This window comes from Apis florea, unplaced genomic scaffold (genome assembly GCF_048593485.1).
Source record: "Apis florea isolate Af1SG1 unplaced genomic scaffold, ASM4859348v1 contig_1615_pilon, whole genome shotgun sequence".
Classification (NCBI taxonomy): Eukaryota; Metazoa; Arthropoda; class Insecta; order Hymenoptera; family Apidae; genus Apis; species Apis florea.
In genome coordinates, this window is record NW_028256416.1 from 833,872 (window position 1) to 850,979 (window position 17,108).

Consider the following 17,108-nt stretch of genomic DNA (forward strand, 5'->3'; position numbering starts at 1 on the left):
TAATCACGAGATACGGTTACTTTTTCCATCTCGAATGAAATAAATATATCCGTTATATTTACTCAGTTGTAAATTCTCCCAGCGCTCCTCCCATCTATGCAGCAAAGCGTTTCTATGATCCGTCAGGGCTGCCAATTTCTCTTTGATCTGACTACTGGCATAATGATTTCTGGCCAACAAATCTTTTCCAAGATTGATACACGCCATCAAGTTGTCCTCTCTCGCGTCTATTTCAGCTTTCAAACTTTGATGATTGTTCATAAGCAATTCCACCCCGGCAACGTCTCGAGGCTTTTCCGAGGTGTTCATTTGACGGACCACGTCGTCCATCCAAATCATAAGCGTTCTGACCATGTTGAAGAATCGGAACAGATCACCGGTATCCTCCAACTTCGTCCTCCTGGCGTCGCATAACGACTGAAGGTTGTTCCAAGCGGCGACCACCTCCCCCTCTCGATTAGTTATCTCTCTAGCCTTGTCCCCGGCGTAACTAGCCTGCAATTTAGCAGACTCCTCTTGGATCTGCGTCACCTGGCTTTGCAACGTGGACAAATCCTGCATGAAATTGGCGTGTTTCCGTTGGAGGGCGGAGACGGAGCCGGCATCGCGGCCCAACTCGTCGGACATCGCGTTCTGTTTCTCCAATATTCTTCCAAGCACGTCCTTGCAATCGTGGAAGAATTTGTGCAACTCTCGACTGGCTTGCAACATCTGCGTACGAGTCTCGATCAATTCCAACAGATCTTGCCAGACCTCGTTCAAACCGTCCTTCCATTCTGCGATGGTAGCAGCGTCCGAGTGGCCGGTCGCTATCAAGGAATCCGCGATCCCGTTCACAGCTGCCACCCTTTCGGAGCCTATCGCCTCTGTGTCCCGAGCAAACTCTTTGAACCTTTCCCAAAGTAGCGTGACGTGATCGTAATCCTGTCCCAATTCGTGACTTCCGGCCACCAACTCCCTTTCCGCGATCCATTGTTCCAGATCGTCCACCTCCCTGTTCAGCATGAACAATTGAAGCGCCTCGTCCAATTTGGCTCTGCGCTCACCGGCAAGATCCTTGAGGCCGGCGTACAGCTTGTCCACCTGCGACTGTTTCACGGCAATCTGATCGCCAAGAGGGTGTTGGTCGTTGATCAACTGCCTGGCAGTTTCTCCCAGCTGACGGATGGTCTCCGCGTAATCTTCCACCGCGTGCTCCAACGACTCGTGCTTCTTCATCAGATTCTGGGCAGAGATCTCGTCCTTGCCACGATCCTCGACCATCATGTACAATTCTTGCTCGCTCATCCAAGACTCGGCTTCGGTCGCGTCGAAGAAGTATTGCTGCGCCTTCTCGTTTTGAAGGAGATGCTTGTTCCTGTCGTCCACGGCGTGCTTCAACTCCTTCCACTTCTCGGTCAACTCGGATATCAATTTCTGGAACTCGGGGCTGTCCTCGTGGCCCTCGTCTATCAGTTTCTGCCCGTTGTTGCAAACCAGATTGATCCTCGGCTCGTGATTCTCGATCTCGGTGCGCAACGATTGATTCTTCTTCTTCAACATGTGGACGTTGAACAACGAGGTCCCGTACTCCGTGCTCGTCGCCTGGGGCATCTTCTCGGCGATCCACAACTTCTCGTCCTCGACGTCGCGCCTGAACTGGAACGCCTCCTTCTTCTTCTCCAACTGGCGTTGACGATCGATCAACGGCGCCTTCAACTGGGCGAATCTCTGGGCAACCTTCTCCTTCTTGCACTTGATCTCCTCCATCTTGTCCTCGGGCACGGTGCGCTGCAAATGCTCGGCCTGTTTGTCCAACTCGGTGACCTGCCTCGCCTTCACGGCCATCTGGGTCTCGATCATCTGTTGCTTCTGCATCAAGATGTTGACCGAGGCAAGATCGGAGCCGGTATCCGTGCTCTCGATCTGCTTCTCCAACTCGTTCATCCACGAGTCGATATCGTCGCAGGTCTGGTGTATAAGAACCTCCCGATTCGCGTCGAACAAACGCTCCCCCTTGTCGTGGGTGGTAGTTTCGAGCTCCTCGAACTGGTCGGCCAACTCGGCCACCTTCGGCTTGATAATTTCAGCGAGATCGGGCTTCTGCTGGATCAATTCCTCGGCAGCCTGTTGCAATTGCTGCAAACGGTCCTTGTTGCTCGCGATCTCCGCCTCGAACGCCTGGTGCCTGGTCCACTTGCTGTGCACCGTCTTCGCGCTTCTGTAAGTCTCGTCCTGGGCGGTGATGTGCTTCTCCTGGACCCACTCGCCCAACTCCTCGCAATCCTGCAAGAACATCTGCAACTGCAACTGATCCTTCAGCTTCTCCATGCACTGGTTCGCCTTGTCTCGGTTTATCCGGCGCCGCTCGTCGATGCTCTCCGCCTTCTTCTTGACTTTGTCAGCCGCGAAGTGTCCCTCGTCGACAAGTCGTCCAGCGAACTGGACCACGGAATTGATCTTCTCGTCGTTCGCGTCCATCGTGGTCATGAACGCCTCGTGCCGTTTGATCATGTGCTCGGCCTGCTCGAAGTTGGCGGGCGTCTCGTCCTTGGCGAGAATGTGCTCTTGCTGGGACAAAAGCACCTCTGCCTGGCGGGCGTCGCGATCGAATATCTGCAAGTTGAGGGAATTGGACAGCAAGATCTTTCTGTTCACCCACATCTGATGCAACTCCTCCCAGCCCATCTTCAAAGCGTTCAATCTCTCCCTGAGGAACATGTACTGGGTGTCGCCGTCGCCCGCCTCGCTCGTCAATCTCTCCCCGTACTCCATCATTTTCTGATAGTCGTCCGTGTAATTGTCGATCTCCTCCTTGATGTTCTGGTGTTGGGTCAACAGTTTCTCCGCGTCGGCCAACGTGGTCGGGGTGTCCTCGCTGGCCACATCCGTCTGAGTCTTGGTCAACCAGGCCTGGAAGTGGTCCAAGTCTCTGAGGAATCTGTGCAGATCGCCCGCCTCTTCCAACTTCGCGTCCCGCTCCTTCAACATCTGCGTCAATTGCTCCCAGATCGTGTGTATCTGATCTATCCTGCCCTTGATCACCTCGGGATCCTCCAAGTTTTGCTGCTGGATATTCTGCGCCTCCATCTCCAACGCGTCCAACTTCGCTTGGATGGCCGCCAGATCGCGCTCCATGCCGCTCAATCTGCGCTGCAACGTCATGACCCCGGTCAGATCCATCTCCAGGCTGTCCGTTTGCTGGAGGATACGTTTCTTGTCCTCGATCCAGGACACCGTCTCCCGGCACTCGATGTGGAACGTCTGGACACCGTGGGCCGAGTTCAACTCGTCCCGTTTGTTCTCCGCCTTCTCCCGGAGCTCGGCCCATCTCTGGTTCAACTCGTTCTGCCGGGCCACGATCTGCTCCGAGTTCGGGTGCTCGACGTGCAACAACTGCCTCGCCAGTTGATTCACCACAGCTACGCGGGACGCGTTCGCGTACATCTCCTTCTCGAACCCGTTGTACCTGTGCTTCATTATCTCCACGTCCTCGATATCCTTGGCCGGCACCATGGTCTCGAGCATCCGATTCTTCTCGCCGATCCACTGCTCCACCCCGTCCGACTCGCTGAACAACTTGTACAACGACAACGCGTCCAGCAGTCTCTGCTTGCGAAGCTTGGCGAGCTCCATCAGCTCCTTGTACCTCGAGTCGATCGAGGCCAATCTCTCCAACACCTCGGGCGACTTGGCGTCCTGCTCGCCGAGGGACGAAGCCTGTTGGTGAAGTTGATCGATGGTCGCCGCGTAATTCTTCAGCTCGTCCGTCACGTCTTTGTGCTTCTTCAACAACGACTGCACGTTCGCCTCGTCCCGGCCAACGTCCTCCGACGAGACGAGGCGCAGCGTGTCCAGCATCCAGATGTCGATGTCGTCCGCGTCGGCGAACAATTGGTGATAATCGACCGCCTCCTCCAAACGCTTCCTTCGGAACGCGGCCAGATCCAACAGGTGGTTCCACATACCCAGGATCTCGTGAAGCCTCTCCTGAATCCTGTCGGAGCCGAAGTGTTTCTGGCGGACCAACTCGTCCCCGACAGCTGCCACCGACATCAATTGGGGCTCGTGCGATTGTATCTCGTTCTCCAGGGCTTTGTGCTTGGACAGGAGCAGGTTTATAGTGGTCAGATCGTGGCCGATGTCCCCGGTCGACACGATCTGCTCCTTCTCCTTTATCCAATTCTCCTCGTCGGCCATGTCCCAGTAGAATTGCCACAATTTACGCGATTCCTCCAGCCTGGCCCTACGCTCCACCGCCAACCGTACCAACTCGGCGTAGGCGTCCTCGAGTTGTTGCACGCGCTCCACTATGATGGCAGGATCGCACGGCCTGTACCCCTCCCCGTGGTCCAAGAATCTCTGGCTCTGTTGAACGACGGCCTTCACCCTTTCGCCCAACACGTTTATATCGGCCTCCACCAGGGAGTGTTTCTGCAACAGATCCTCCACGCCCATCAAGTGTTTTCCGTAATCGTCGGTCAACAAACGCATCTTTATCTCCTCCATGCTGTCCAGGATGTACAACATCTCTTGGAAGTTTTGCTGCAATTGAAGGGACAATTCCAATCTCATCCGTCTGGCGCGAAGCAGCTCCAACAGGTAGTTCCACAGTCTGAGAACGTTATCTTTACGAGCATTGATACGTTCGATGTCGTGATAGTTTTCGGCTTCCAACTCTTGAGAGACGGCCATCACGGCTTGAACTCGTTCCTCGTAAGCGAAGATGTCGGTCTCGATCGCCTCGTGCTTCTTGGCCGCGGCCTCGACGGCGGCCAAGTCGAAGCCGAAATTGTCCTGGGAGACCAAACGTTGGTTCTCGGACAGCCAGGTCTCCCTCATGCTCGCCTTCCGATTGAATCTCGCCGCCAATTGTTCCAACTTCTCCTGACGGATCAGTTCCTCGCGCAGGGCCAATTCCCTCTCGTGCTCCGCCTTCTCCAACCTCTCCCACGCTTTGTTGATGTCCGAGATCATCTTGCCCTCCTTCGGTGTGTACGGTTTTTGATTGTTCGCTCGCATCTTTGATTGCAAGGTGAACAGCAACACCTCGAGGTTCCCTTTCTCGACGAACTTGGGAGGTTTCTCCACGGTACGATAGTTGGAGAATTGGGAAAGCTGTGACTGGACACCCACCAAAGAGTTGGCAAATCGACGGTCACCCAAAGCCTCTATAGTACCCTCGATCCAACGCAACAGATCACTGGTTAGACTTTCGTATTCGTGTATCATACGATCGTTCTCCATTGCAATGCCAACCACTTTGCCTATCCTTTTACCTTGCACCGTCTCCTGTTTCATCTTGGAGAAGTAATGATAATACGTGACCACGTACGTGATGATCGACTTTTCGTCCGGATGATCGACGAAAATATCCTCCGCGTCCAAAAGTTTGGTGAGCCCGAGCTTGTCCTCGGCCACGTTGAACGCGTTGTTCAAATTGTATATGGCGTTCGACTTGGACAGTTTCTCGAATTGGATCAGATCCGGCCTGTGTTTGTGAATGATGGCGTTGAACGCCAATCCATCGCGCCAAGACGTGGTGAAATTCCGCACGTTCACGTTGTGGTAACCCGCCGTTTTCATCTGGCACCAGAGCAGCAACGCGTCTTTCGCCGATTTCGTTTCTTGGTTATCCGTTTCCTCGATCGTGATGTCTTGGATCTGGAATCGCAAGATAATCGTCCAAATGAGGCCGAGGGACAGCCGTGGATTCCCATCCACTATATCGTGCGATCCCATGTTTTCCAAATGCACCCGTTGCTCCCGCAGGAATTGCAACGCTTTGTCCACGTTTTCCAAACAGTGGATCCGCATCTTCCCTTTCGTCGGTCGTGGCAAACGTTCCCCGGAAAGGATCTCCAGAAGCTTGATGAGCATTTTCCCGTCTCGGAGATCCACGTACAAATCGCCAATTCGGCAAGAACATCGAACCAAGTGGGAGTTGACCCATTTTTGAAAAGTCTTTTTCTGTACCAGTTCGCGTTCACCTGAAATCACCGATATCAAAGAGAGCGTTATAATTATCCAAAGAAAATATATCGTTCAATTTTTTCCAATCCCTATTTTTCACCTGCTACCTTTCTTCCCTTTTCAACGAACTAACACTTTATCACGAGTTACACTTTCGACCGAGTAAAGATATCGATAAAAGATATCTCGATCGATATCTTCCATTTCTTTCATTACAATTTTTTACAGTCCCGAATCAAACAAAAAAATATCGATGTGTCTGTATCGATAATTAACTTCGCTATTTGATATCTCGGTCAATAATCGTATATAAACCGATCTACTTTTACAATTTATATACATTCTTGAGGAGTTGTCGAGCGCGTCAGAATCGTCATTTTATTTTCCTAATTACGGCACGTGTTAAAAACGTGTTTCGTCCTTGAACGGAGGAGCCTCTCGAAAGGATAAAAATAAAAAGGGGAGCGTACCAGCTAAAGCTTTGATCCGTGAACGTTCGAAAAGTCTCGAACTCGAGTTTCCCCCGTCGTATTCGTACTCATCGACAATCTCTTGTTGTAGCGTGGGGTCCCAACCCCCGCGCACCACCGAGATGTCGGTCGTCATTTTGTCAATCGGACCAACAACTCACTTCTATCTTACCCTTCGAAAGGGTGCTCCTGAAACAGAAACAATCGAACTGTTGAGTCAACTGCTAAAATGTAACGGAATCGAATTCCATGTACGCGTTTTTCCATTCTTTCTCTTTTTTTTTTTTTTTCAGCTACGGAGAGTTGGATTGTTATTTTTAAAAAATTCTCTATAGAACGACGTGTTATTTTTCTTATACTTCCCTTTATATACCCGATCCACTATTATTTTATTATGTTCACGAGATATTCAGTCAAATCAATATCGCTTATATTTTTCTCACTTCAATAGTAAAAATTTAACCTGACTCGCGATCGTCTTCATTATCATATCCACGATAATAAGCGTTCCAATCTTAATTTTCCTTTTCTTATTCTCCTTTAGTAAATAAAAATTTCGCCTGATCCGCGCTATTATGTTACTATACCATACTATACGTTCGAATGACAATTTAAATGTTTCAATTTGTTATTTACTCCACGTGTATCTTCTCCTTTCTCAGTTACGAATAAATTTTTAAAATTATACAAATCAATACAAATTTTTATGCTTTTCTCATTCCCCTTCAATGGTAAAAATTTAATCGCGATCCTCTTCATTACCACACCCACGTAACGATAATAATAATATATTCCGTTCTCCATCCAATCCCAATTTTCCTTTTCTTATTCCCCTTTAGTGAATAAAAATTTCACCTGATCCTCTATTATATTAATAAACTAAAAACTAAAATGTTTCAATTATCCCATCTTTTTCACTTATATAAATGGACTATACTTATATTTTTCCATCCAATCCCAATTTTCTTTCTTTTTTAATTCTTTGAAAAATAAAAAGTCCATCCATTTGCCTTGTATTATTGTATCGTGTCCATTCGAGATAGGCCAGCCAAATTGTTTCAATTACGGTATCAGGAAGGAACGATTTAAGGATACGAGAAGAACCGGGGCGAAGCATGGCGTGTGCGACGCCATTGGCGCATATTTCGCACGTGTGACATCATTCGCATGATGTAATCGCACGAATCCCACACACGTTCTCATTACGTATACGCAGAGCAACGATATATAGGCATGAGAGAATAAACGGTGTACGTGCACTTGACAATAAGCTGGTAACGCTTCTTTCCTCAAAATCCTCGCCAAAGCGTCTTTGACGTAACGATCCAAGATAACAGTCTTTTCATTGTTGAGAGTAACTTTAACTTAACGCCCGATATATACCGCCCGCGGTATATCTGATAAATGTAATATCAAACTTTCGAGAGATTTTGATAAAAACGTCTCTTGCAATTTTTTTTTTTTTTTTTTTCCATTCAATATGCGATAACCACACGAGTAACGCGATTAAATCGAGCATTCCGCTCTATATCTCTTTTAACGTGTGTGCGTGCGATAAAAAAAAATTATTGCGAACGTATTTTAAAAATTACCGCTTATGCGGAGAATTAAAGAATCAAAGCTGTGCAACATTGTTACGTAATAAAATTAATGTAACATTGTTTATCTTGCAGATATTTATCCAAGATATTCGAAACGAATTGTTAAATATTTTTCAACGCATAATTTTTGGAGAGATGTTACAAGGTATGCTCTCCGTCTTAAAATAAATTGAAATTGAAGCTAGATTTTGATAAACAATGGATGGAACGGTGTTAATACAGAAGATCTAAAAGCTACATCTTTAATCTTTTTTAGTTGTATGTCCAAGCAAACTCTATGATCCAAACGACTGGTTAGACAGTTCCTAAACCAATAATCTTCTTTCTCTCTCTCTCTCTCTCTCTCCTTCATATTCAACAATTTTATGAAATGTTCCAATAACCGGACGAGCCTGAAAGTTTCTCCACTTTTACCTCGTTTCAATAATCTTCGATATTAAAAATTCTTGCTTATATTATTAATTACTATATCTGTCGATAAGTTATTTGCATAAACATTCCATCATATATTTGCGATCCAAAGTATCGAAAAAAAAAAAAAAAAAGATGTGGTGACAATCGAAACGATTACTTGTGATTATAATTGTAAAAAAAAAAAAAAAAGAAAAAAAAAAAACGAGACAAAAGAATAAAAGAAATTTTTCAACTCGACTCCGGCAAGAAAAAAAATCTGAACTGAATTCTTATCATCATGCTTCGCTTGCGCTCAATACTCTCGATTATGCAATTTCAATCGGCGATATCCTATAAAAGTCAATTTGCTCGATCGAGGCGATGAAATCATGTGCGCGATTATGTTTTATTCATTCCTTTGATTGTTGTACCCTGTTCTAAGTAGTAAGCTTTAACGCGTCTTACCATCTTACATCTGTTTAAAAATCGTCAAAGATATCCAAGTTATTCCATCGTCGTCGCTTCTTTCCTTTTCCGAATTTTTTATCTTAAATTGAAGGAAAAAGAATCAAAAAGAAAAGATGAAAAAGTTTCTGGCGTGCGTAAAATTGAAACGAGAAGATGGAAAATCGAATGAACGGAGAGAGAGAGAGAAGAGAGAGAGGAGAGAGAGAGAGATAAAAGATAGAAGAGAGAAAAAGAGAGAAATTCGTTTTTCTGCTTCTTTCGTTTCCATTCATCGTTTTCTTCCACCATGCTATTTCTATTACACGATAGATATACGATTACGTTTAATTGGTTCACCGCTAGCTCTCATACGCGAAATACATGCGCGGTTACGCTGTTGCACAATCTTTATTTACTGTTCCGGGAATAACTTCTGTAGTGTATTATTCTGAACGTATCTAGAATTAGTCACGCGTTCGTGGCATCGAAGAATTGCACTTTCGTACGCCTTCGAGATATTAATCTTCCAAAATTTTCAACACGTTCGCCGATTCACGGATTCACGTTGCCAAGATAGAATACAAATGTTTTTGCCCAAATATCGATCCATCGGCGCTTCTCGAGAAAATACTGTTTTTTCAAATATTTTCCAACGCGAAAACTCGCTTGCACAAATTGGTCCGGAGAATTTCTGCTCTCGGTCCAAAATCCTTCAACGTTCATCTTGGTCTGAGCAAGTGCACACGGCTAATATATCGCGCGGACAGCCGTGCAAAAACTCAAGGAAAACCACAGTAAATGGATACGGGCATCGTTATTTCACGGCGACATTTCGCTGTGGAAGCGGTGACATTGCCAGTTTCAGCCAAGAAAGAGAGAACACCTAGGACGACATCGATACCCTTTAACGAAAAAAAAATTCCGTTTCTATGTACTGTTTCTATGTAAATAACCATAGAGAAGAAAAAGAAGAAGAAGAAGAAAACTGCCTCCCTCCTCCTCCTCCTCCTCCTCCTCCTCCTCCTCCTCCTCTCGCTCAATCTTTTGATTGTGAGTGAGCGTGGCTGGGGTCACGGATGCCTCGGGACACGTCTGTAGAACGTACTTTCGAATTTCAGCAAACCGTCTACGCCAACGGTGTAGCGTTCATCAACTAATCTTATACCCGCCTTCCTCGAATCGATAGTAGGATGAAACGAAGCTACGTTCATATTTTTCCTGTTGTACTGAAGAAAACTTTGCCCTCCGTTATCCAAACACACCAAATATTGAGTCATTTCTCAAATCTAAGAGCAACGACACAATGACAAACTTATCGATTTTCCCCGACACCGATTAAGAAGAAAACACGTTACTCGTTATACGAAGATAAATGGCAATTAAAATTTTTCGAGTCACCCGGTAGATTGCCCGTTCTGGAAGGGGGAAAAAAATCGAGATTCCCGATTTACGAAAACTCGATTTGAATGGATCGAAGGCCGAGAGACGGGAGAGGGAACGTAAGAATGAATGGCATACTCTAAGTGTCTGTCGGACACTTACCGTGAATTAAGAGCAATTACGGGAGGCACGGTTTAATGAGCATTGCCAGAAAGCAGGCAGGGGAAGAGAAACCGTTTAGGCTACACGGGCGTGGAGGCGAGGGTATAAAGATTAATTCTGCCTCGAGAGCCGACCGAGAGTGGGCGGAGTGAAATGAATCACAAAAGTGAATGACACGGTGAGGAAGGTTAACCTTTTGCTCGTTCCCTATTCTAATTCGCGAGAATTGATTCGCGGAGAAAGCGAATATCAGATATCGTTTCTCCTTCCAGTCTTTCAACGACCGAAAAAAAGTTTCAAAACATTGAAATTCGATATCCTCCAAGGGCAAATTTTGGTATGGATCGTGGCAGCATTTGAGGCACGAAGAACGGACAATACATTCGCGAAGAAAATATCAGACTTTAAACTGGGAAGGAGGATCGTGGGGCCGCTGTCCTAGTTAGTTGCGCGAAAACAGTTAGAAGAGACGCGGAAAACAGTGAAGCTCTTTGTACTTCGACGCAAAACCTTCTACACTGTGAATTCTTCAGAATTCCGTGTATCTTTCGTAGTCTTCGTGCATATCGATTTGCGAGTAGATACCGAGATGCTTTTCCAACGAGCTTTACTAATACTCTCTCTAAAGCTTAAAATTTTCTTCATCTTAACTTTCACTTTTTTCCCCGCTATTCGACCGATTATCGATCCTCAACTTCTTTGAAATTATCCTTTGGGATTCGTTCGTTCCTTAATATGGAATTGCTAACGCAGGTTAAAGTTCCATCAAAATTATTTCGAATACACGTAAATGAAATTATTAGGTATGAAAAGGAGGCTCTTTTCCCTTACCGTAAATTATTCACCAAGAATTTTCCTTCCTTTTCCTTTCTTCGAAACGAGCTCGCTTAAGCTTCGCCTTCACCTTGACTCGAAGAAAAAAAGCTTCGTGACCTTTCTCTCTTCGGTCAAAGCTGTTCTCACATTCGCTTTCGTAAGTTCATTGCCTAGATGAAATGATTATAAGTGTTATAATCGAGTCGAAGGAAAGAACGAAAGAGAATTAATCCAAGAACACGACGGAGCCAGGCCCAGCATTATTATATTATATTTATATATAGAATTAACCACCGTTTAATCGGCTTTCCGTGTATGTTAAAACCCGACTCGAGGCGGGCGATTGTATATCCACCAGATGTACGTGTACCTGTACGCACATACACCATTTCGATTGCAGTGCACGATATACCGACTCGACACCGAAGGTAAGATGAACTCGTCACGAACACAGCGTCAGGCTATTGATTTTCCACCGGAGTCACCGTGGCGCCAATGTTCACGATATAGGTATATTATATTATACCCTGTGTTCCGATTGTAACCTATCCTCCTTCCTATCGATATTCACGGGTGCAAAGTTGGGGTCACAAAAATAATTAAATCATCCCATAAATTTTATTTCGTGTCCCTTTCAACTTATCTTCAAATCATTTGGAATATAATGATAAATCGATTATCAAAAATCGACCTTGAGTTTGATTCTCTTTTCACCGATATTTAATTTTACCTAATATTTTTATCGTATTTGGAAATAGAACCAATTTTCGATAATTATCGTTATGATTGACATATTAAAATTTGATAGTTTGTCGATTAAAACGACGCGCGATTAAATTTCTTATTAATTTAGAGAAACAGAAGAAAGCTCGTAAAAATTCCAGAAGACAAAAATATTGATACGATTGCTATCTGGAACGCGTGTACATCAATCAATGAGAGAATGTAAATACGATAAATGGAAGAGAATAATTATTCTCGAGAATGAAATCGGTCAATCGAAAAAAAAAAAAAGATAGAATAAATAGATAAAGAAAAGAGAGAAAACGAAAAGTTATTGCAGTTTCGTATTGATCGTTTTTTTGGAGTGCCACTATGTATAGTTAATATATACATATCTTCTCTGAACTTGCGTACAACAATCCCAAAGGGGTACTACTTGGCAAGTACTCTTATAATGTACTCGTGGTTGGAGTAGAGTAGAACGTACTTTCTTGAAAAAAGGAAGGAAAAAAAAGAGAAAGCCTTGTGATCATTTTGAATCACGTTAAGTTGGAATAATACTGGGAAAAACAACGATGAAATATTCGCAACGGAAATAGTAGAAAATGTATTTAATTTTATAATAAAGGTGTAAATTAAATTCGAATTGAAAGAATAATTAATTAAACGTGACTCGTTACCACAAGGTATCTAAGATATAACGAGAGACAATGGACGATGAAAATCGAGGTGGGCATAGAATGACCTGATTTTCAGCATCTCTGGCTCCGGAGGAGAAGGCCATCCACAATGTGACTTTATTCGACCCGGAGGAGGGATCCATTGGCTAATGGGGTTAAGAGGAAGACTAGGCTATGCATCGACTCGAAAATCGTGTAAATAGGATAGGAAAGTATCGTGCAACATCGTGCAATAACTTTTCTTATTACTTTGTAAATATTACTTGAAAAATATGAGAAAATATATTTTGAAATTCGATATCATCGACCCTCTTTTCATTATTTTTCGATGAATATTGATCTGTGGATAAATGAACATTTAATTAAATTAAATTAAATTCTCAATGTTACGTTATATCTAAATCTGATGATTTGAATATCGCGTGAAAGATCGCGCTAATTAATTTGTAGTTATAAATACAACACAGATTCTGTATCTAAGATAATTGAGGCAACAAAAAATTGTGAAATATTGCTTAAAAGAAAATTTATTCGTCGAAGATTTTTAATTTTTCTTAATAATATGACGTTGTTAAGACGATTCATTAAACTATAATTTTTCGATAATTTTTTCTTCAATAAAGCTCAAGTAAAGCTTCAAAAATCAAAATTTCGAAAGAATCATCACTTCTATAAAATATAATACAATTCTCGAAATATTCTTCGTAAATGATGTGTGTGTATATATATATATATATATATAATGTTCGCTCTTATTAAGAAATCGTTAGCATAAAACCCATGGAATGACTGTATTTATCGATCTCGTGTTTGCGCGGATACGATGCGGATTGAATCTGCTTTTCTGAATCCCCGCAAGTTTGCAGGTTTTTGACCTTTCGATGCTGCACGCCGAGTCATCCTCAATAAATAGAAAAGCACGCCGGGTGCCAAAGAATTTCAGATCCGAGTAAACCAATAATCTGATCCGCGAGGAAATATCACACACAAACTTTTGGCTATTCTGTTGTTTGATCGACACAGATTCTTAACCCCTCTTCCTTGTATTCATTTCCTAGTTTTTTCAATTGCTTTTAGTTGGTACAACACACATATAGTTTAGAATCTACGTAATATTCTATTATAACGCGTTGTCGCGGTTATTTTAGTTTTCATTCATTGAAACGAGTAACTATTAAGCCGCATGCAATTTCGAAACGTTTGTTGTTTAAAAATTCAAAGAAACGAACAGCTGCATATAATTGTTTCGTAATTATAATAATACAATTTTTTTTCTCCTTGAAATAATAATTATTTTAACGAATAAAATGCATCTTTCTTTTTTTTGTCGTCGCAAAAAAAAAAAGAAAAAAAAAACGACAAAAAACCTTCCTGATTACGTATCAAATTCAAATGATTTCGACTCATCGATTGTCGTCACAAGATTAAATAAAAAGTCAATCTAACCTAACCTGACAATCAATATTTCATTTACAATTATGATCTTCGATCAGATTTACATTTGCATTTGTTAACATTGAGGTTATGAAAAGGAATTCCGATGATTTGACGATTATCTCCAAATACTCACTCGATCAATCGAACATCTTGATTCTCATTCTTTTAAAATATGTGCTTCGATGCGTTTGAGTAAATTCGACAGTAAATCCTTAAAATTCTTCTCGTAAAAATATAATTAAATGAACGTTTAATTTATTTTAATAAGATACAAATGAAATTAAAAAATTTAATTTCTCTCTGATATTTTGAAATGCTATAGAATAGAAAATTTCCAGGTAAAGGGCACAGCTTTATAGTATAAATAATTCGAGACGATAAGTAGATGGAACACGAAGGCCGAAAAAAAAGCGTCGATTAAGGCTACAGAAGCTGGTGCATAGGACACCAGCTAGTCGGCCGTTGTACACGAAATACGTCACGTCCGCATTTACGTTAATCTGCTGTCGGCCGACTTGGATACCTCCGTCATTTACTTGAACGTGCTACAACGCATCGTTTACCACTTAAATCACCGACCAAAAATTTCTACATCGGATTCGATAATATATTACTTCGAGTAGATATAATTAGAGAAAAGTGAAATCCATATAATTATTTGGACTATTGTACGTGTATCAAATAATAAGTGATAATAAAAATATATGTTTATTTATAATTCTCCATCTTTCTTTTCTTTTTTAAGAGAGTTGTAAATTGGACACAATTCTTAGAATAAAATTGATATAACGTCAAAGCAATTCAAAGATTGAAAATTTTGCGGGATTACAGAGATTCTATTTTTAAGTTTTCCAATGCTTATTTTTTATCGTGCAATAAATAAAGAATTGCAAAATACTCGATAAAAGTTTTAAATATAACCTGTCAAGTATTCGTTTCATTGATACAAAACTAGAAAATATCTTTTTTCGATTATTTTCAAAACGAATACCTTCACTTAATTCGGTCTCTGCAAAATGAAAAGTTTCCTCGTTTATAAATACGCTACCTGTGATTCATCGTCACGACAATGCGACGAATTGAAAAAGCGTCTTGTCGAATAAGAAAGCAATATTTCCTATTATAAGACATAGACGCCATTTTATATTCGTTTCAATTAACAAATTTGACGTCGGTCAATTAATCGATCACGCGATATAAGCTTCAAAGTGACTGGTTGGCAACTTATCTCAAGAATTAGTTTCTTTAGTGATAAAAAAAAAAAAAAAAAAACAAAAGCTTTAACAATGATGAATAATAATGTATGAAATAAATAGCTAAAAATAATTAAATTATATAATTTTTTTGTATACATTAGTAACATAGAATTATGTTATGCTTTATATATATAATACAATAAATCAAACAAAAAAATGTAATACATGTTTCATTCATAACGTTTTACTTTTTACACAATCATATTTCTCTGTGAGAAAATGATAATGATATAATTAAAAAAAAAAAAAAAAAAAATTGAAAATATAATTATAATAAAAATAATAATAATATTTATGCATAATATTTATATTAAAATACAACGCATTAGAAGAGAAAATTGAAAAATTGATAATTAGCGTGATTCAATATCCCTATAATATATTATATAGGGATGTATTTATTACATATTATGCCGCAATATCGTTTCCCTATGGCGCATAATATATACATATAAATATGGATACGCTAATTAGAGCAGAAACATTAAAAATGTTCTGCGAGTATTTTTAGAAGAAAGTAATGTAATCTATCTTCTTTAAGAATTTGACAATGCAATAAATAGTTACGGCATCAATAAATATATTTATATCTATAGATAAAGTTATATTTGTATTTATATAAATATAAGAATTAAAGAAAATATTAAATCTCTGCATAATTAATAATGAATATACGAATATTCAACAATTTCTTAAATACTAAAAAATAAACTTTTGTAACAAATGTTTTTAAGATTGTTTCAAAAAATTATAAGATTAAGTTTCCAAACAATCATGAAAACTAATAAACTAATAAATATCGAAAATAAAAAAAAAAATTATATATTTAATACAATTTAATATCTTCATTGATTGATTGAAAATATCTTTATACATACATATTTATATATACATATATGACAAATTAAACTTTTGATATATTTAATTTTTACATTGATTTGTATAATGATTCCTCAAAATGATCATAAACGATATGTAATTTATGCTTTTTCCTAATATAGAATTTTTTTATATTATTATTTTTCTAATACAAGTATAATAATAATTTTTATATAATAAGAAAAAAAAAATTTAATTCTATAGATATTATTATATTTTTAATTTGTATAGTAGATGATATTTTGACACACATTGTTATAATTTGAATGAAATGGATAGATGTCGCCAAAAACGCGACCCGGAAGAAGCGATCGGCACGACACTAATTTATTAATTTATTCCAAAGACGCGCACACGCCCAAGCCCGGCAACGGTGACGTAACTGTAAACATAACATCGAACGAGAACAAAAAGGAATCACAAAAAAAATTATTAAACGGTTATTATAATTTTTCAATTCTATTTTAATTCTTTAATTTGTGTATATTAATTTATATAAATTTTATAAACGGAAGTTGAACGTTATGAAAAATTTAAATCGAATATTGTTATTTTCAAATATCAAAATGTTTTCAAATATCATGAATGTAAAAACAAATATAAACATAATTTTATTTTTAAAATCTGACTAGAATAATTTAAATGTAGTGACTTCTTATTTTAATATCGTATACATAATAATTTATGACATCTTATCAGCAATTTAAAAGTTTTTGACAATGACTCAGCATCGGTTTCGGTGATGACGAAATCGTTTTGCACCAAAGAAACTGACAGCGTATAACGTTATTAAATCAATTAAAGAACTATGATGTGTAATTAAGTCACTTTTATTATTAATATTGAAACCAAATCAATATAAATAAAAATTATTCATCGCCATATCTATATATATATATATATATATTTAGA

At 40.4% G+C, this 17,108-nt stretch overlaps 1 protein-coding gene across 9 annotated transcripts in view; it reads right to left on the bottom strand.

Annotated features, from left to right (window-relative positions):
* beta-Spec (spectrin beta chain) overlaps positions 1-17,108 on the bottom strand; it is a 28,125-nt gene that overhangs the window by 9,923 nt on the left and 1,094 nt on the right. For all 9 annotated transcript variants that reach the window (XM_086905920.1, XM_086905907.1, XM_086905914.1 and 6 more), the window contains exons 2-3: positions 6,423-6,611; positions 63-5,969 (exon numbers count right to left, since the gene is read on the bottom strand). In XM_086905920.1, the coding sequence (XP_086762046.1) occupies positions 63-5,969; positions 6,423-6,558 (6,043 nt within the window). In that variant the 5' untranslated portion in view covers positions 6,559-6,611. The remainder of the gene's footprint in view (positions 1-62; positions 5,970-6,422; positions 6,612-17,108) is intronic.